This window comes from Mustela nivalis (assembly GCF_964662115.1).
Source record: "Mustela nivalis genome assembly, chromosome: 18".
In the NCBI taxonomy this organism is placed as follows: Eukaryota; Metazoa; Chordata; class Mammalia; order Carnivora; family Mustelidae; genus Mustela; species Mustela nivalis.
In genome coordinates this window covers 11,920,349-11,942,068 of record NC_139037.1, presented here as the reverse complement: position 1 = coordinate 11,942,068, position 21,720 = coordinate 11,920,349, and the positions used below count along the sequence as shown (strand labels likewise).

General features: G+C 40.2%; 2 protein-coding genes and 1 long non-coding RNA gene across 3 annotated transcripts in view; all 3 read right to left on the bottom strand.

The window, feature by feature from the left end:
* The window catches only part of WDR59 (WD repeat domain 59), a 228,334-nt gene that overhangs the window by 59,393 nt on the left and 147,221 nt on the right, over window positions 1-21,720 (bottom strand). The gene's annotated exons all lie outside the window — the stretch shown is intronic.
* Window positions 1-21,720, bottom strand: part of RFWD3 (ring finger and WD repeat domain 3) — a 48,202-nt gene that overhangs the window by 18,561 nt on the left and 7,921 nt on the right. The window contains exons 3-6 of the mRNA XM_082712268.1: window positions 12,571-12,773; window positions 6,953-7,023; window positions 5,368-5,553; window positions 5,177-5,268 (exon numbers count right to left, since the gene is read on the bottom strand). Of these exons, the coding sequence (XP_082568394.1) occupies window positions 5,177-5,268; window positions 5,368-5,553; window positions 6,953-7,023; window positions 12,571-12,773 (552 nt within the window). The remainder of the gene's footprint in view (window positions 1-5,176; window positions 5,269-5,367; window positions 5,554-6,952; window positions 7,024-12,570; window positions 12,774-21,720) is intronic.
* On the bottom strand, window positions 8,164-11,553 carry LOC309853811. Its single transcript, XR_014305964.1, has 2 exons — window positions 11,395-11,553; window positions 8,164-11,173 (listed from the first exon to the last, which is right to left on the bottom strand). It is a non-coding gene; the product is annotated as an uncharacterized lncRNA (long non-coding RNA).

The window sequence follows — 21,720 nt, the reverse complement described above, 5'->3', positions numbered from 1 at the left end:
TAGATTATTCTGGGTAGTACAGACATTTTAACAGTTATTTGTTCTTCCAATCCATGAGCATGGAATGTCTTCATCTGTGTCATCCTCAGTTTCTTTCATCAATATTTTAGTTTTCCATGTATAGGTAGGTCTTTCTCGTAAGTATATTCCTATGTATTTTGCTTTGGGTGCAAATGTAAATGGGTTTTCTTAATTTCCCTTTCCGCTGCTTCATTATTAGTGTATAGAAATGGAATGGATTTCTGTACATTGACTTTTCATTCTGCAAATTTACTATATTCATTTACCAGTTCTAGCAGTTTTTTGGTAGTCTCTACATACAATATCATACCATCAGCAATTAGTGAAAGTTTTACTTCTTCCTTACCAATCTGGATGCCTTTCATTTTATTTATTTCTCTCATCTGATTGCTGTGGTGAGAGTGGACATCCTTGTCTTGTTCCTGACTTTAGGTGAAAAGCTCCCACTTTTCCCCCATGAAGGATGATTTAGCTGTGGGGTTTTTCATATAAGGGCTCTATTATATTGAGTATATTCCCTCTAAACATACTTTGTTGAGATCTTATCATGAATGGATGTTGTACTTTGTCAAATGCTTTTTCTCATCTATTGAAATGATTATATGGTTTTTATCCTTTCTCTTATTGAGATGGTATATCACATTAATTTACTAATAATGAACCACCCTTGTATCCTGGGAATAAATCCCACTTAATCATGGTGAATGATTTTTTTTTTAACGTATTGTTGGATTTGGTTTGCTAACATTTTGGTGAGGATTTCTGAACCTATATTCATCAGCGATATTGGCCTGTAGTTCTCTTTTTCTGTGGTGTCTTTATCTGGTATTGGTATTAGGGTGACACCTGACTCATGGAATTAATTTCTAAGTTTCCCTTCCTCTTCTATTTTTTGAAAAAGTTGGGAGAAAAATTAGGTATTGGGGTGCCTAGGTAGCTTTGTCGGTTAAGCAGTCGAATCTTGATTTGTGCTCAGGTCATGACCTTGGGGTCCTGGGATCAAGCCTTGTGATGGGCAACACACTTAGCAGGGAGCCTGCTTCAGGATTCTCTCTCCCTCTGCCTGCCCCCACAAAAATAAATAAATAAATATTTAAAAAAAAGGGGGCGGGATGCCTGGGTGGCTCAGTGGGTTAAAGCCCCTGCTTTCGGCTCAGGTCATGATCGCAGGGTGCTGGGATCGAGCCCGCATTGGCCTTTCTGCTCAGCGGGAAGCCTGCTTCTCTTCCCCTCTCTCTCCACCTGCCTCTTTGCCTACTTGTGATCTCTGTCTGTCAAATAAATAAATAAAATCTTTAAAAAAAAAAAAAGGTATTGGGGCGCCTAGGTGGCTCAGTGGGTTAAGCCGCTGCCTTCGGCTCAGGGCATGATCTCAGGGTCCTGGGATCAGTCCCACATCGGGCTCTCTGCTCAGCAGGCAGCCTGCTTCCTCCTCTCTCTCTGCCTGCCTCTCTGACTACTTGTGATCTCTCTCTGTCAAATAAATAAATAAAATCTTAAAAAAAATAAAATAAAATAAAAATAAATTAAAGAAAAGGTATTAACTCTTCTTTAAATGTTTGATAGAATTCACGTGTAAAGTGAACTGGTCCTGGACTTGTTTGTTGGGAGTTTTTTGAGTAATCAGCAAAGTTGTAAATATAATCATACATTAACAAACACGCCTACAAAGTTAGCTTTTTCAATAAAATTACCCTCTTCACATACCTGCCATGTAAAAACACTAAATATTTACTCGACCAAGTAAGTTATTTGTTGGACAAAACAGAAAAAAAAGAAGGAAATTAAAATCATCTGTAATTCCACTACTCAGTGACTACCTGCAGTATTTTTTACTTTGCAAAAAACATAATCACCATAATGTGCTTTTTCACATGACAAAATATTACATGCACTTTAAACATTAGTTTAAATAAATGTGTAGTATCCCATCACATGGATATGCCAGAATTTACTCAACCAATTAATTCTCTCAGTTTGGATTAACAGTGTTTAAATGAAAAGTCTCATGAAGTAAATCTTTTTGTTTAGAAAAATGATTCAATTCATTTACTTATTTTTAAAGATTTTATTTTTCTATTTATTAATCTGAGAGTGAGCGAGAGAAGAAAGAATGAGGCAGGGGAGGGGCAGAGAGAAAAGCAGACCCCCTGCCAAGCAGCAAGCCTGACTTGAGGCTCTATCCCAGGACTCCAGGATCATGACCCGGGCCAAAGGCAGACACTTAACCAACTGAGCCACCCAGACAACCCTATTTATTTTTTAAAAGACTTATTTATTCATTTAAGAGAAAGAGAGCTCACGAGTGGGGGGTGGGGCAGAGGGAGAGAATCTCAAGCAGACTCCCGCTAAGTGTAGAACCTGACGTAGGTCTTGATCTCTCGACCCTGAGATCATGACCTGAGCTTAAGCCAAGAGTCAGACACCTAATCGACTGAGCCACCCATGTGCCCCTAAGGATTTTACTTTTAAGTAATGTCTACACACAGTGTGGGGCTTGAACTTACAATCCTGAAATCAAGAGCTGCATGTTCCACCAACTGAGCCAGCCAGGCACCAACCCCCCATTAGTAAATACTTGTACACATTTCTTTATAAATCATTTCTTTAGAATAAATGCCTTAAGTAGAATTACTTTTAAATGCTTCTCGGGGCACCTGGGTGGCTCAGTGGGTTAAGCCGCTGCCTTCGGCTCAAGTCGTGATCTTGGGGTCCTGGGATGGAGTCCCGCATCGGGCTCTCTGCTCAGCAGGGAGCCTGCTTCTCTCTCTCTCTCTCTGCCTGGCTCTCTGTCTACTCGTGATGTCTCTCTGTCAAATAAATAAATAAATCTTTAAAATAAATAAATAAATAAATAAATGCTTCTGAGGCATAAGGCCAAGGGTCTTTCTAAATAAACAATTGTGTCAGTGTACATTCTTACCAGCACTATTATGAGAAAACATATCTCTGCGCTCTCTTGGTGGCTATTTTTAATTTTTTAATGTTCTTAAAGTTTGTTTTAAGTAGTGTTATTAACAATTGTTCTTGGGCTTCCCAAATCCTGATAATTTCTTACATTGCACAACATTTTCTGTGTAAGACATCCAGATGGCCAACAGACACATGAAAAAGTGCTCCACAATACTTAGCATCAGGGAAATACAAATCAAAACCACAATGAGATACCACCTCACACCAGTCAGAATGGCTGAAATTAACAAGTCAGGGAACGACAGATGCTGGCGAGGATGCGGAGAAAGGGGAAACCTCCTACACTGTTGGTGGGAATGAAAGCTGGTGCAGCCTCTTTGGAAAACAGCACAGAGATTCCTCAAAAAGTTGAAAATAGAGCTACCCTATGACCCAGCAATCGCACTACTGGGTATTTACTCTAAAGATTCAAATGTAGTGATCTGAAGGAGCACATGCACTTGAATGTTTATAGCAGCTATGTCCACAATAGCCAAACTATGGAAAGAACCTAGATGTCCATCAACAGATGAATGGATAAAGAAAATGTGGTATCATATATACAATGGAATACTATGCAGCCATCAAAAGAAATGAAATCTTGCCATTTGCAATGAAATGGATGGAACTAGAGGGTATTATGCTGAGCGTAATAAGTCAATCAGAAAAAGATAATTATCATATGATCTCGCTGATATGAGGAATTTGAGAGGCAAATGGGGGGTCTGGGGAGTAGGGAAGGAAAAAATGAAATAAGACGGGATTGGGAGGGAAACAAACTGTAAGAGACTCTTAATCTCACAAAACAAACTGAGGGTTGCTGGGGGGAAGGGGGTAGGGGGTAGGGAGAAGGTGATGGGGTTATGGACATTGGGGAGGGTATGTGCTATGGTGAGTGCTGTGAAGTGTGTAAGCCTGAAGATGCACAGACCTGTATCCCTGGGGCTAATAATACATTATATGTTAATAATAATAATAATAATAATAAAAAGAATCTTCTGTTGCTGTTGTGGGAGGGCTTAGGGACATGAGCAGCAAAATATGGCAACACTTGAGTAATGTGTCAGATCTTCTTTTTTGTTGTTTTGTTTAAGGTATCATTAAGCCTATTATAGGGAAGAGGAGACTAAGACATGGAAAAATGTTCCAAGTGGTTATAAATTATTTACAAAGAGTAAGACAAGGAATCTCTGATTAAATGTTCATGGTATTTAGAAGCAGAGGCAGGCAGTAAATGTAAACCTTAGAGAAGAATTGGAATAAGCTCCAAAACTTCTAGGGAACCTCTCTGCTTGGGCCTGCTGCCCACACCAGGTGTGAGGTATTACTGGAGGGCTGTAGGTTTCTCTATGATTTTGGATTTGGTTGGGGGAGCTTAAGACACCATGGTCTTGGCTTCCCTTGGTCATGTTATGCTGGCTTAACTAGCAGAGGTAATTGTGAGTTTGTGGGGATAGCTAAGTGCTCCTGCAGAAGGAAGAACTACTCTACTGCTTCTGAATCTGCCTGCACACAGCCTCAGGCTCGGAAAACAGAGGTTTATACGAGGCACAGAAGACAAAAAGGAGTAACTGGCATGGTCCACCCCCTGTCATCCTTCTTTTATCTTCCCCTTCTTTTAAGGGATGAGTTTTTCATGACCCAGGTGTCAAGTCTTCCCAGAATGAAAATGTTGTATGATGAAACACGGGTCAACGCTCCCTAGATTATATGACAGAAACTTTATTTAAGCTGGCAAACTAAAATTGAAAACCTATGTATTGACTTATATAACTGAGAAATCCACTGTTTAAGACTAACTTTAGGCATGGCGGAATCAAGGGCCAGGAACCTCTCTTTCTCTACTTATCGGCTCTGCTTTCTTGTGCATCCAGTTCATTGTCAGGTAGCTCCCCAATTCTACAGCTGAGAAAGTACACATTCAAAAGTCCTGGGGCCCACAATCAGTGAGTTAGCTGAAGTCACAATTACTCGATACTCCAAAACCTCATTTTTAATGCTATATGGAGAAGAAACCATATAGACCTCCTTCAGAAGATATCAGACATGTATTATAAATCACGATGTGAGACAGTTTGCCAGTGATCCCCCAAAGACCACCCCCCACCCCCGTCACAGTCCAGGTAAAGCCTTAGAACTATACAAAGAGTGATTCATACCTCCTTTTTCAGATCTGTCAAGTAGGTAGATTCTTGCCACTTACCTTTTCATGCGCTCCTGTTCACTGGTGTCCAGAGCTCTCAGGGTTCGGGCATAAAGAACAACGATGTCACTGTGTTTGGCTTTCTTGTTGCACTAAAAAGCCCAACAAGATATAATCAGTGTGGTTCTAGGAATCCTCCTAACTTAAGATGTTGACTGTGCACACACTCATTCCTTATCTATGGTTCTTACCTGGGGACATTTTCGTGCCTGGCCCTTGAGCCACTTAGAAATGCACTTATACCCAAAGAGGTGCCCACAGCGTAATGCTGAGAGTCGATGATCCCCAGCATTGGTCCAATGTTCAAAACATATTGTACAAGTGTCCCCATCTTCATCATCAACAGAAGGTAGAAGAGGGCTGCTCTTCTGGGGAGACTGAATGGAAACCAGAATACAATTAAATTAGAGAAAATACAGAATCAGTCTCAAAGAGGATGTGCAATTCTATCAAAGCAAAACCACACAAAAACAATACAAACCCAAATGAAAACACTGTGGAAAAACTGCAAAATCTCTGAATCACCTGTCATTCTTTATAAAGTGCAATCTGGCCAAATGTTTCATATAAGCCATGAAATGAAAATATTTCTCTTGGATCTTGTGAAATTCTTGGGATTTTTTTTTTCCATTCAAATGAAGAAAAGGAGCTATCTTTACAAAGACATTAAAAAAAAACGAAACAAATCTAGCAGTTACCTGGATAACCAACAAAGGGAAGAGTAGGTTGTTATACATTCAAAGTTAGGCTCATAATCAAGTCAAAAAGTTATAAAATACTTGAATAGAAAATACATAAAAGAAACCCAGAAAAACATATAAACAGCTTACAAAAAGAATACAAATGGTTCAGAAGTGTTCATTTATAATTTTAAAATGCAAATTAAGGTAAGAAACCATTTTTTCATTTATTAGATGGTATATAAACTGATGTCTGATGATACCAAGCAATGTTGAGGGTTAAGGAAGAAATAGCCATGCTTCCCACTGTTGCTGCAGGTAGAAAGTGACACAAATTTTCCAGAGGGCAATTTGGCATTATCAATCAAAAGTATCTTTCCTTTCACAGAGCAATGTCTCTGGTAAAGATATATCCATGAATAGTCACAAATACTTCCAAGACATCTATACAAAGATGCTTACGCAGCATCATTTTACCAGTAGGAAGGAGAGAAGGAAGGAAGGAAGGGAGGACAGGAACAACTACAGTGTACAAAACGAGAGTTAACTAAAAATTTATTTATGATTGAACACTATGCAGTAATGAGTAAGAATGAGATCCCCTTTGTGTAAATGTAAAAAACAGAACATTTATGTACATAAATAAATTTACATGGATACAAAATTCTTCTAGAAGAGAAAAATAAAAACATAAGGTCATATAGAAGTGTGGAAAAGGTAAGCCAATGATATTTTGAGATTTGAAGAGTCCACGGTTGATGTAAATAGCTCATATTAAGGACTATGTGTTATCTTTGTAAATAAAAATTGTTTAACATGTAGCAATCATATTCTACCAGATATTTCACAAACTTCATTCATATCCACTATTTTAATAAAAACTTAACTTTGTTACGTAGGCAAGACAAGTCACCCTCACCTCTATCCCTGCTTTTCTAAACCTGTGAGGAAGTAGTCACATAACTGAGTAAGATGGGTTGGACTCACACCCTGACCTCCTGCCTACCATATCTGCAAGCTTTCCACTTGAGTCCACTGCCTCTTCTCTAAAGGCAAATCCAAACATTTCATTTAAAAGGATATTCATTCAAATTACCTGTTTGGGGAGGGTCTTTCCTCCACTGACATATGTAACTTCTTGCTCTGCTGACGTACCTCCTACTTGCTCTGCACCAAGTCATTTCCAAGAACGGTAAGAGAGGGAATGCACAAAAGAAGACAGAAGTCAGGTATGAGAGGTGAGCAGAAGAGCCTAACTCACCATAGCTTTCCATTTCTAATTGGTAATAATGCTGTAAATTTCCCCAAGTAGTAACAGTGAATTTATTTTTAAACTTATTTTGGATACTTTCAAATATACACAAAAAATAGACAGAACATTATAATTAACATGCAAGTACTCATCCAATTTCAAAACAATTCAGTATTTTGCCCATTTTGTTCTAAGACCCCATCCACATTATTTTCTTTTGTAATGCTTAATAACTCTCTAAAATGTCACTTCACTTATAAAAATTTTTGTAATACTAGCTGATAAGGATTTTTTTACATAGATACTATCATTTCCATATTAACGGAAGTAACAATGATCCCTTCATACTGTCTAATATCCACACAGTTCATACTCAGTATTTCCCAGTTGGTTTCAAGTTGCTCTTTACGGCACACTTACTGCAAATGGAATCTAAGCAAGATCTCCACAAGCTTGACTACTGAACCTGTTAGATTTATTTTTTCACTCTATTCTCCTTCATTCATTTTTTTTTCCCTTAAAAATTATATTTAATTTGTCAGAGAGAGATCACAAACACAGGGAGCAGCAGGCAGAGGGAGAAGCAGGCTCCCCACTGAGCAGGGAGCCCAACGTGGGACTTGATCCCAAGACCCTGGGGGTCATGACCTGAGCCAAAGGCAGACACTAAACTAACTGAGCCACTGAGGCATCCCTCCTTCATTCGTTTTTATCCCGTCCTTGTCACTGATTTGCTGAAGTATATCTGGTCATTTGTCTTACGAAATATCCTACATCCCACATCTGATGTACTGCTTCCTTACTTGTTCTATCACCTATGTTTCCTATAAAATGGAGGTTAAATCTGGAGGCTTCAGTAGACTCAATTTTGTCATTTGGCAAGAAGAGGGGCAGCAGGAATATGTCTTCAGTTGTTTGCTTCTGACTGCAGCACACAAGGCTCCTACAGGGTTTGGGGGGGATCGGTTGGACTCCTAGACCAATTATTAGGTTCCTCATCAACCTTTCAAAACCTCCATTTAATGGTCAAGGAGGTGATTTTTAATTTTCAGTCATTTTGCTTTTTGAGGTTCAAATGATCTCATCATAGCTTGTGGGAGCTCCTTTAAACTGATTTTTAAAAAAACAAACAAAAACCCACAAACTTTTATTGAAGTGGAATATAAATACAGAAAAGTATAACCTCAGTATTCCACTCAGTGAATTCTCACAAACTGAACTATACACCAGAACATCTCCAAAAATCCCAAGAGTGCCTTTTATACCTTATAACCTCCTTACTTCCTTCTTGGGGGTAGAGGGGAGATGATTTGCCCCCACCAAAGGTAACCACCTTAATAAATTCTAGGACCATCTAATGACTTTTGCCTATTTCTCTATATAAACAGCATGTCAGAGTTATTTAACTTTTCTGTGTCTACTAATTTTATTCTACATTGTTCGTAACATTCTTCCAGACTAACATGTCCAGTTGTGGTTCATTTATTTCACCGCTGTATACTGTTTCATTGTGTAAAAATATTGCTTTTATCTGTTCTTCTTTTTTTTTTTAATTTGTCAGAGAGAGAGGGAGAGAGAGTAAGCACAGGCAGACAGAAGCAGAGGGAGAAGCAGGCTCCCTGCCGAGCAAGGAGCCCGATGTGGGCTCCGGGGACTCGGTTCCAGGACGCCGGGATCATGACCTGAGCCGAAGGCAGCTGCTTAACCAACTGAGCCTAGCCACCCAGGCGTCCTCATATTTATCTGTTCTACTGCTGATGGGTATTTGGGTGGTTTCCAGGTTTTTGCCATTACAATGCCGTTACATTCTTGCACATTTCTACTGAACAGTATTCCTTTCTTTGGTTACATACATAGAAGTAGAAATGCTGGACCCCAGGCATACAGATGAGTTTGTAAAGATACCACCGAAATGACTGTACCAATGTATACTCCCACCAGCAGTGCAAGAGTGTTCTGGCTGCTTTATATTCTCTCCAAAATTTAATATTGTCAGTCTTAAATTCTAGCTCTAGTGGTGGATGCCTATTAGTTACCACACTGTGGTTTTAATTTCCATTTCCCTGATGACTAATGAAGTCTTTTTTATATATTTAGTGGCCATTTGGCTACCCCCCTTTGGCAGTACCTTTTAAAAACTTCTGCCCCTTTTTCTGTTAGCCTGTAGAAATTATTTCTATAAACTAGATACAAGCCCTATTCCAGATACATGTATCATGAATGTCTTCCCCAGTCAATGGGTTCCCATTTCATTCTTCTAATGATGTCTGTTGATGAATACAAGCTCTAAATTAAAATTCACCACCTCTGTCCTTGATCTGTTTGAGAAATCTGGTCATCTGTCCTGTAAAACGTCTAGCTCCTGGATTTGACAGATTGCCTCCTCATACTAACTTTTATGTACAGTAAATTTACAGAGTTGTACAACTATCATCACAATCCAATTTTAAAACATTTCTATCATGCCCTAAACATTTCTCAAGCCAATTTAGAATCATTTCCCATCTGTACCAGCAGCCACAGGCAAGCACTAATCTACTTTTTCTCTATAGATTTGCCTTTCCTAGCCATTGTATGTAAGTGATATCACAAAGTAGCTATGCTGGCTCACTGTTATAAACTGAAAAAGAATTTTCTAATGGAATTTTCTTGTATTGCCTCTAAATTTCAAAGTACTCCTTACTTCTGGGTTTTATCGCATACCTATTCTCCTTATAGTAGCATAGTTTCTTTTTTTACACGAGGTCTCTGATCCACTAATACCTTATTTTTTAGTATGAGGCATGAATCTAGTTTTACTGTTTTCCAGTTAGCAATCCAGTTTTTACAATAGTACTAATTTAGAAGTCTATCTTTTCCCCAATGATCTGAGATATTCCCTTTACAATGTACTAAATTTCCTTTTCTAAGATTTTATTTGAGAGAGAGAGAAAGAGGGTGCATGAATGGGGTGAGGGGCAGAGGGAGAAGCAGACTCCTCACTGAGCAGGGGGCCAGACATGCGGCTCAACCCCAGAACCCTAGGATCATGACCTGAGCCGAAGACAGACGCTTAACCGACCGAGCCACCCAGGCATCCCCTATACTAAATTCCCATGTATGTTTAGATCTTTTTCTAGATGTTCCGTTATAGAATGTCCCACATTTTAGATGTGAATGGTTGCATCTTTCAAGTAATATTTACCTTGTTCCTCTACTTCTGTACACTGTACAACCTGGTTATCGTATCCAGTCTTAAGTAAATTCAGGCTTTTTGGGGGGCAGCAACAGTACTTCCTTAGTGCTATTGATATTTTTCTTTCTTTTTAAAATTTTATCTTGAAGTAATCTCTACATCCAACATGGGGCTCGAACTTACAACGCTGAGGTCAGGAGCTGCATGCTCGCGTGACTGAGCCAGTCAGGCGCCCCTCCGGGTATTTCTGATTGTAACACATTAAAATGCGTATAAGGTCTGGTGCTGCCAGCCTGGTCCCTCTATTAAAAGGAATGCCATTAACTTTCAACCTAATGGTTTCTAGAATCCCGCTGATCTTTGCCTAGTTACATAATTTCATTAGGAGTCAGGAAATCATGACTTTTTCTTATCATTCCTGCTCTGATATTAGCTGGAATTTTTCATTTAAAAAACCTTACCTAATGATAGATGGGAGGAATGAGAGCCAGAGCAAAGAGAATTTCTAGGGCAGTGAAAACATGTATAATCCAAAGGTGAACAGTAAGGTGGACTACGGACTTGGAGTGATTATGCTGTGTAACAAATCTCCATTTCGGTGATGGGTGCTGACATGAGGAGGCAATGCATGTGTGGAGACATGCCCCTAGGAAACCTCTGAACCTTCTCCATTTTGTTGTGAACCCTAAACTACTCTTTAAAAAAAAAAAAAGTCTTAACAACAACAACAAAACCAACAAACCTCCTTCATCAACTATCGGGTTTTCCTGAATATAGTTCACATAGGAAAATACAGGATAAATGCTTAATCCTTTACTTATGAGTTTTCAGAGTAATGAGTCAGGGCTCTAATAACTTGGGATGCTGATAAATGAGGCTTTAAAAAGTACCTAATTGGGGCGCCTGGGTGGCTCAGTGGATTAAGCCGCTGCCTTCGGCTCAGGTCATGATCTCAGTGTCCTGGGATCGAGCCCCGCATCGGGCTCTTTGCTCAGCGGGAGCCTGCTTCTCTCTCTCTCTGCCTGACTCTCCGCCTACTTGTGATTTCTCTCTCTGTCAAATAAATAAATAAAATCTTAAAAAAAAAAAAATAAATAAAAATAAAAAGTACCTAATTATGGGCGCCTGGGTCGCTCAGTGGGTTAAGCTGCTGCCTTCGGCTCAGGTCATGATCTCAGGGTCCTGGGATCGAGTCCCACATCGGGCTCTCTGCTCAGCAGGGAGCCTGCTTCCCTCTCTCTCTCTCTCTGCCTGCCTCTCCATCTACTTGTGATTTCTCTCTGTCAAATAAATAAATAAAATCTTAAAAAAAAAAAAAGTACCTAATTATGAAATTATAGGTTTTTCACAAATTTGATGTATTTTAACCTACATATCAATCCATAATCCAAGAATACATATCTGTTATTCATTTTGATGTTTGTTTTTTTTTTTTTTAAAGATTTTATTTATTTATTTGACAGAGAGAGAGATCACAAGTAGGCAGAGAGGCAGGCAGAGAGAGAGAGGAGGAAGCAGGCTCCCTGCCGAGCAGAGAGCCCGATGCGGGACTCGATCCCAGGACCCTGAGATCATGACCTGAGCCGAAGGCAGCGGCTTAACCACTGAGCCACCCAGGCGCCCCTTCATTTTGATGTTTATATCATCCCATCTTATGCCACAAGAGGTCCTTTCAAGGCTGCTCCCCTGCCTACGGTCACGATGACTCCATGAGAGAAGGCTTCCTTACTTTCTGGCACCATCAAATGACCTAGGTTCACCCTGTTTATCTCCTATCCCAGTTTTGGAAAGCCATTTCTCCAAGAAGCCCTGGTTCCTTTAACTGGGAAAAGACCACGGTCTGGGGTATCAGAGGGTAAGCAGGACATATGCTCTAGTGGTCTCCACCCACTGCTGCTAAACAAAGTCCTACTTGCACAATATATAACACTATGCTAGGACGTCAAAAGTGGCAGACTAGACAGAGTACCAAATTTACAAAGCTTTTCTTTTAAATAATAGAGGCTACTTCCTTCTCAGATGTCAAACAAAATATAAGAGGATGTAAAATGCTATTAAAAAGTGACCAACTTACTGGGTCACAAACCACATTAAATTTCAAGTTCGAGCAAATCCTCTATAAATGCTTGTGGCCCATGAACGCTCTGTACTAAATAAAGTAGGAATCTCTGGCATCTTGGGCAGGGAAAGGGACAGTAGCAAACACAAATGGAGAGTTCCTCGCTTTCTGGATGCTAAGCTTCCTAAGTGTCAGCCTCGTGAATCCAAAACTGAATAAAATACTCACCTTGTAAAACGACAGCTCTAGTTTCCTCCGCCTGGACAACACCATCTTCGGCCTCTGTGGAGCTCTCACTGTCAGAACTGGAACTGCTTGAGACCTGCAAGTCTTCAGAGATAGGATTCCTGGTCTCTGAGTCCTGAGAAGTCCTTGGCAAAGGAGGCTGGGTCCGACTCACTTGAAAGTAAGCATCCAATGGTGCTCTCAACCTATGTATGCAGAAAGACAACAGAAGTAGAGTACAAGCACAGTCAAATGCCCCATTATCACAAGAAAACTACACAGTAATCTGAAGGTAAATCCTAGTCAATTCAACCCATCTATAGGCCGTTAAATGCTGCTTTGACCACTGAAGCAGAAATAGTAGTTCTAGGCAGATGCTGGCTGGCCTGGATATTCTCTTTTCCACTTAGTTACTACATTAGCCACACTGGAGGCTGACTCTTGCTAAAAGCAAATTCTACTTTACTGGCTTTCCGCCATGTGTCAGTATCTTTTAAAGGACGCAATGCAGGGACGCTTGGGTGGCTCAGTGGGTTAAAGCCTCTGCCTTCGGCTCAGGCCATGATCCCAGGGTCCTGGGATTGAGCCCCGCATCAGGCTCTCTGCTCAGCAGGGAGCCTGCTTCCCTTCCTCTCTACCTGCCTCTCTGCCTACCTGTGATCTCTATCTGTCAAATAAATAAAATCTTTAAAAAATAAATAAATAAAGGACGCAATGCAGCAATTTCTCCACTGGTATTAGGGGGCTGAAAGACAGTAGACAAGAAGAAAAAGGGCTCTGTTGATCAAAAACAGCCTCACAGGGTTCTGCTGCCACAACAAGGCAGACCACGGTGTTTCAGGGTAAAAATGAAGTCTGGCTTCAGTCACCACTGCTTTACCTTACTTTAAAACATTTTCCTTTTAAAGTTTAAAAAATGCCACGTTAAGGTTAAAAACACAGCATGATATCCAAAAATAAACTCAGAATGAGAAGACCTGGGAGCAGATTTTAACACTTGAGCCGAGGCTGGCTGGTAGAGTTAACCACACTCACCCTTTTGCGGCGACCCTCACATCTAAGCCAACTGACCACACCCTCCATCCAGCACAGAATGACCGACCTTCAATATTAAAAACCAAAAAGGTGTCCTGTACTTTAGAACATACTACCTAGCTACTAATTACAAAGTACTACTAAAAGGTGATCTACTTTTAAGTTTTAATAATTGTCTTTATAGGGGCACCTGGGTGGCTCAGTGGGCTCAGGTCATGATCTCAGGGTCCTGGGATGGAGCCCCATGTCGGGCTCTTTGCTCAGCGGGGAGCCTGCTTCCCCCTCTCTCTCTGCCTGCCTCTCTGCCTACTTGTGACCTCTCTCTCTATCAAATAAATTTTTAAAAATCTTTAAAAATAATAATTGCCTTTATAACATTATATTATTCCCCCAGAAACATCGCTAGAGACTGCTCATACAGAAAAAAATTGATTTCTTATAGTTTGGCAGCAATTTATGGCAAACCAGTGCTTTCAATTAAAAAATGATGACAGAACGAAGTAAATGTTATTTGGTATCCAATTCAAAAGTTGGAGGATTCACATTTGTTTAAAAAAGAAAAAGAAAGAAAGAAATGTAAATAAATTGCAATGAAAAGCAGCAATCGTTAATCCTTTTTAGTTTTTAAAGAATTTATTTATTTGATAGACAGAGATCACAGTAGGCAGAGAGGCAGGCAGAGAGAGAGAGAGGAGGAAGCAGGCTCCCTGCCGAGCAGAGAGCCCAATGTGGGGCTCGATCCCAGGACCCTGAGATCATGACCTGAGCCGAAGGCAGAGGCTTAACCCACTGAGCCACTCAGGCGCCTCTCTTTCTCTTCTTGAAAGAATACTGACAACTAGTGTCTTCTTAGAAATTTCTCAATTTAGGGGCATCAGGTGAGTGTTTGCCTTCAACTCAGGTCATGATTGAGACCCATGTCAGGCTCCCTGCTCAGCAGAGAGCCTGCTTCTCTCGCTGCCTCTCAGCGGGCTTGTGCTCTCTCTCTCAAATAAATAAATCTTTAAAAACATATTTTTCTTTGTCAATTTCACCTAGGTCATCTAATTTCTTCTATAAAACTGTTCACAGTATTTCTTTATAAAACTGCTTTCTTCTGTAAGACCGAAAGTAATGTTCTTTCATTCCTGATTTTATTTTTTTTAAAGGTTTTATTTTATTTGACAGACAGAGAGATCACAAGTAGGCAGAGAGAGAGGAGGAAGCAGGCTCCCTGCTGAGCAGAGCCCGATGTGGGGCCCGATCCCAGGACCCTTGGGATCATAACCTGAGCCGAAAGCAGAGGCTTTAACCCACCGAGCCACCCAGGCGCCCCCATTCCTGATTTTATTAATTTGAGTCTTCTCTCTATATCTTGGTCAGTCTACTTAGAAGTTTATCAATTTCGTTGATTTTTCAGAAAAATCAACTTTTGGATTAGTTGGTTTTCTCTCTTGCTTTTCTAGGTTCTATTTATTTCTGCTCTAACGGTCATTATTTCCTTCTTTCCGCTTGCTTTGAATTTTGGATTTTGGGACTTTTTTCATTTTTCTAGTTCCTTAAGCTAGGTACTGATTTGAGTACTTTCTTCTTCTATTTAAAAGTTTTTTTTTTTTTTTTTTTTTTTTTTTTTAATGTCATCTCTACACCCAGTGAGGGGCTCAAACTCATGACCCTGAGATCAAGAGTCAGGTGCTCTACTGACTGAGCCAGCCAGGTGTCGATACTTCCTTTTTTAGTGTGGTGTTGAACAACTATTAATTTCCCTTTAAGCACTGTTTTAGCTGCATCCTATAAGTTTTGGTATGTTTTCCTTTTCGTTCATCTCAAAGCATTTTCTAATTTTTCTTGGGATTTCTTCTCTGGTCTACTGGTTATTTAGGAGTTGTGACTTGTGAATTTCCCCAAATTCTTTCTGTTACTTAAGTCGAGAACATACTTTGTATGATTTCAATACTTTAAATTTAATGAGCCTTGTTTTGTACCTGTATATTAGCCCTAACATATGATCTGTCCTGGAAAATGTTCCATGTGCACTTGAGAAATAGGTATGTTCTGCTATTGAGTGGAATGTTCCTCAGATGTCTATTAGGCCTAGTAGGTTTATAGTGTTTTCAGGTTCCTGACATTATGTCTAGTTATCCTCATTGTTGAAAATGGGATACTGTTATCTCCTACTATTACTGATGAATTGTCTGTTTTTCTCATCAATTATGAAAGTTTTTGCTTCATGTATTTGGGGGCACTGCTGCAGGTATATATAGGTTTATAATTATTATATCTTCTTACATGGATTAACCCTTTTATAATTATAAAATGTCCTTCTTTGACTCTTATAACAATCTTTGTCTGAAAGTCTATTTTGTCTGATATTACTAAGCAACTCCTGCTCTCCTGTGGTTACTGTATGCATGGCCTACTTTATTCCATCCTTTTACTTTCAAACTATTAACGTCTTTGAATCTAAATTGTGTATCATGCAGACAGTTGGATAAAAAAAAAAATCTGTGCTTTTGATTAGAGTGTTTAAACCATTTGCATTTAAGGCAGGATTTCTATCTACCGTTTTGCTGTTTTCCATATGCCTATGTCTTTTTTGTTCACATAGAAAGGTCTATTCCAAACTCTCATTATAGAAATGTTTAGGGGTGCCTGGCTGGCTCAGTCGGTAAAGTATGACTACTGATCGTGGGGTTGTGTGCTGGAACCTCAAAGAGGGTGCAGAGACTACTTAAAAAAAAAAAATCTTTTTTTTTTTTTAAAGATTTTATTTATTTATTTGACAGAGAGAAATCACAAGTAGATGGAGAGGCAGGCAGAGAGAGAGAGGGAAGCAGGCTCCCTGCTGAGCAGAGAGCCCGATGCGGGACTCGATCCCAGGACCCTGAGATCATGACCTGAGCCGAAGGCAGCGGCTTAACCCACTGAGCCACCCAGGCGTCCCTAAAAAAAAAAAAATCTTTAAAAGAATGTTTATTTCTCCATTATTGCGTTCTTTTGTATTATTTTTAAGTGCACCATTTTAATTCCCTCGTTTCTTTTTACCACATCTTCTTAGAATTATACTTCTATTCCCTCCCCACTTTTGCTGATGATTTTATGTCCATTAACTCAGACCCACAGTTCTTTCTTTTTTTTTTTTTTTTTAAGATTTTTATTTATTTATTTGACAGAGAGAGAGATCACAAGTAGGCAGAGAGGCAGGCAGAGAGAGAAGAAGGGAAGCAGGCTCCCAGCTGAGCACAGAGCCCTATGTGGGGCTCGATCCTAGGACCCTGGGATCATGACCTGAGCCGAAGGCAGGGGCTTAACCCACTGAGCCACCCAGGCGCCCCCCACAGTTATTTCTTTATGCTGCTTTTTCTAAATGAGAAAGAAAAAATTATAATAAAAAATACATGTGTATTTTCTATTATATTTGCCTATGTAATTATCTTTGCTAGTGCTCTTTACTCCTCCTTGTGGATTCAATTTATTTATGTCTGGTGTTTTTTTTGGGGGGGGGGGGTCGTGTTTCTTTAATTTTAGCCTGAATGACCCTCTTTTGTAATTCTTATAGGACAGGTTTCCTCTAAAGAAATTTTGTTTTGTTTTGTTTTAAATCCTAGAATGCCTCATCGTTCCTTCATTTTTGAGGGATAGTTCTGCTTGACATGGAATTGTTAGCTGAGTTTTTTACTTTTATTTTATTTATTTATTTTTTTTAAGATTTTATTTATTTATCAGAGGGAGAGAGGGGGAGAGAGCGAGCACAGGCAGACAGAATGGCAGGCAGAGGCAGAGGGAGAAGCAGGCTCCCTGCTGAGCAAGGAGCCCGATGTGGGACTCGATCCCAGGACGATGGGATCATGACCTGAGCCGAAGGCAGCTGCTTAACCAACTGAGCCACCCAGGCGTCCCAAGAGTTTTTTTTACTTTTAATACTCTGAATAGGCCAGGGGTGCCTGGTTGGCTCAGTCAGTTAAGCATCTGACTCTTGATTTTCGCTCAGGTTGTGATCTCAAGCCCTATATCTGGCTCCATGCTGGATGTATAAAGTATAAATAATACTGTCTTCACGTGCACTCTCTCTAAACAAACAAACAAGAAACCCCAATAAAACAAACCTTTGAACAGGTCATTCAACTGCATTCTGGCCTCCACTGTTTGTGATGATAAATCAGCTCTCAACTTTATTGAATATCCTTTGTACATGGTGAGTCAGTCACTTCTTTATTGCTGATTTCAAGATTCTCTCTTTTTCTATGGTGTTAGCAGTATGATTATGATCCACGTAGCTGTGGATCTCTTCGAATTTATTTTTTAGAGTTTGTTAGGCTTCCTGTAGATTAATATTTTTCATCAAATTTGGCAAGTTTTTGTCATTTCTTCAAATATCCTTTCTGTCTCTCTCTCCCCTCCCCTGCAAGGACTTCCATTATGCATATGTTGGCATATACTTGATGATGTTCTACTGGTCTCTGAGGCTCTGTTCATTACTCCTCATTTTTCCCCATTATCTAGACCAGATAGCCTCAATTCACCTATCTTCATTTTTGCTTCTTGACTCTTCAAAACCAATTCTTTCTTTTGCCTGTTCAAACTTGATGAGCCCTCTAGTGATTTTTTTCATTTATTGTACTTGTCAACTCAACCATTTCTATTTTGCATATTTTTATAACTTCAATCTCTTTACTGAAATTGTCTATTTGGTGAACACTGTTTTATTTATTTTTTTAAGCTTTTATTTATTTATTTGACAGAGAAATCACAAGTAGGCAGAGAGGCAGGCAGAGGGAGAGAGGGGGAAGCAGGCTCCTTGCTGAGCAGAGAGCCTGATGCAGGGCTCGATCCCAGGACCCTGGGATTATGACCTGAGCTGAAGGCTGAGGCTTTAAACCACTGAGCCACCCAGGCACCCCGACACACTGTTTTATACTTTTAGTTCTCTGAATATATTTTAAAAAGTAGATTTACAGTCTGTCTGGTAAGTCCAACATCTCGGCTTCTTCATGTAGTTTCTATTTTTTCTTTTTTTCCTATGTGTGGGCCATATTTTCTTTCCACATCTTGTAATTTTTTCTTGAAAACTGGACATTTCAAATCCTACAATGTAGTTAACTCTGGAAATCAGATTTTTCCCCTTTTCAGGGTTTGTTGTTATTGCTATTTCTTATACTTGTTACTTTTTGTTTAGTGATTTTTCTGAAGTGATTCTGTGAGATCTGCGTTCTTTGTTACATGTAGCCATTAAGTCTATGTGGTTAGCTTAGGGGCTAGTTCATGCCTGACAGAGATTTGGTTAAAAGCCCAAGATCGCTAAGTCTCCTAGCCTTTGCAGAGTGTGACTACATATGTATGTTGGGGGGACACCTTCAGGAATCATCCAGGTAAGTGACAATTCTTCCTGATTGTGCAGAGCCTCAAGGTCAGCCAGAGTTGAGAAATTAGTGCCTTCTTAGGTCTTTCCTGGGCATGAGCACAGCCGTACACAGCCTTAGGCATATCTGTCACCTTCTAGATTTCCAAGGATATGCCAGACCTTTTCAAAACCCCTATGAAGATCTCATTCCTCAGCTTTTCCTTTTAAGCTTTTTAGTTAGTTTAGTTTGCCCCCATATCAAAGGCTTTTGGCTTCTCCCAGGAAACAACCAAACAGAAGAAAGAGAATTCTCTGGGAATGAAGCTTTGTAGGAGCGCCAATCCCAGTCTACTCCCTCTAGTGGCTGTCAGGCCACTGGTTTTCACTGTGACTGCAGGCACTTGATTAAACCATACGCTGAGCCGAAGAGGGATATGGAACAGGGAATGCCATGAAGCTTACTTACTCTTCTGGTATTCAGCTGTTTTTTAAATACTCTCTCCCTGAATCGTTTTAAGCATGTGCTTAATTTCCACAGTCCTGAAAGTTAGTTCTGATCAATTTTGCCAGTTCTTTTAGAGGTCCTCACTCCGCCATTTTTTTTTTTTAAAGATTTTATTTATTTATTTGACAGACAGAGATCACAAGTAGGCAGAGAGGCAGGCAGAGAGAGAGAGAGGAGTTAGCAGGCTCCCCGCATAGCAGAGAGCCCCATGCGGGGCTCGATCCCAGGACCCTGGGATCATGACCTGAGCCGAAGGCAGAGGCTTTAACCCACTGAGCCATCCAGGCGCCCCCATCACTCCGCCATTTTTAATGTCACTCAGGTTTTCTTTTTTAAAAAGGCTAACAAGCAAGTTTACCAACTAATTTTGGCAAATGTGTGCTAACAGCAGCTACAGCCACCATGAGAATAGGCACAGAAGAACAGTATCTCCTAAGACCACTTCAATCAAATGAAATCCATACTCCACACTAAAGTTAGGCTAATAGTTGGCTACTGACATGCATATTGAGCATTCTGCATAGAAAAATTAAGTGATTTTTCAAAAAACCCCATTCATTAACATTGCTTTAATATAGCAAAAGGCATTTCCAAGGTCAGATGGGGACAAAGGAAAGGGGAGCTACCGTCATCAGACGGCAATGCTGGGGTTTCTCTTTGAAGTACAACCTTGAAACTCAAGAAATCGTCCTCTTTCCCTGCACTTATCGTCTCTGAATTAAATACCAGTGTAATAAGCTCTTGACCTTTGCTTAACCTCTGTAGTCCTGGATTCCATAAGTTCCATGAGAACAGGAACCTGATTTGTCCTGTTCACAATGTATCTCCAAGGCAAAGTTCAGTCTCTCACACAGAGGAGTATTAGAAATATTTGATGGGGGTATCTGGGTGACTCAGTGGGTTAAGCCTCTGCCTTCGGGCTCAGGTCATGATCCCAGAATCCTAGAATAAAGCCCCATATTGGGCTCTCTGCTCAGCTGGGAGCCTGCTTCCCCCTCCCTCTCTGCCTGCTTCTCTACATGTGCTCTCTCTCTGTCAAACAAATAAATAAAATCTTAAAAAAAAATTTTTTTTTTTGATGAACGAGTAACAACACTAACAGCCAGAATCAAGCAGCCTCAAACAAAGAAACATGAAAGGAGTTTGTGACCTTGGCTGAAAAGCCTGTTGGGAGAAATTCCTTATTACTCAGCTTCCCCCAACTTTGGCTTCTCAGTGGAGTCTGAGGCAAAAGCTGCTCATCCTCGCCCAGGCTCTCAACACCTGATCCAGAGATAGCCTGTCAGGTGAGTAAATGCCAAACACCATAATGACAAATTCATGTTAAGAAATTCAGAAGGTACATGGGACGCCTGGGTGGCTCAGTCAGTTAAGCCTCTGCCTTCAGCTCGGGTTATGATGCCAGGGTCCTGGAATGGAGTCCCACATCGGGCTCCTTGCTTACCAGGGAGCCTGCTTCTCTCTCTGCCTCTGCCTGCCACTCTGCCTGCCTGTGCTTTCTCTCTCTCTCTGACAAATAAATAAATAAAATCTCACCAAAAAAAAAGAAAAAAAAGAAAAGAAATTCAGAAGGTATAATAAGCAATCTGTCCTAGAAAAGCTCCTATTTTTATGTGAATTTAGTGTGGAATTTGCTTCCAACAGTATTTAGGAGGAAAAGGTTTTTTTTCTTTTTAAAGATTTTATTTATTTATTTGACACAGAGATCACAAGTAGGCAGAGAGGCAGGCAGAGAGAGAGGGGGAAGCAGGCTCCTTGCCGAGCAGAGGGCCCGATGTGGGGCTTGATCCCAGGACCCTGAGATCATGACCAGAACCGAAGGCAGAGGCTTAACCCACTAAGCCACCCAGGCACCATTGGGGTGAAAAAGTTTTAAATACCACATTTATTTGTGTCCAGAATCCATGCTTTCTCCACTAAATTGCACAATCCCTGGCTCTTTAGGTTTATTCCCTTTGTAGAAACAAACACAATTATCAAAGAGCTCAGTTGAAATCCTTTCCCATCTATATTCTGTAACAGTCCCTGAGCACAGATTCTACATATATCTAGCAGTTTTCTGTTTAGAGTTTAGCTTCTGTGTGTTAATTTCTTTTAGGAGAGTCATGCTGACTGTGCTGGCAAGAAACTTTGGTCTCTGTGGCATTTCTTTCCTTTTTTTTTTTTTTTTTTTAAAGATTTTATTTATTCACTTGACAGAGATCACAAGTAGAGGCCCTGAGGCAGGCAGAGAGAGAGAGAGAGAGAGAGGAGGAGCAGAGAGCCCGACATGGGGCTTGATCCCAGGACCCTG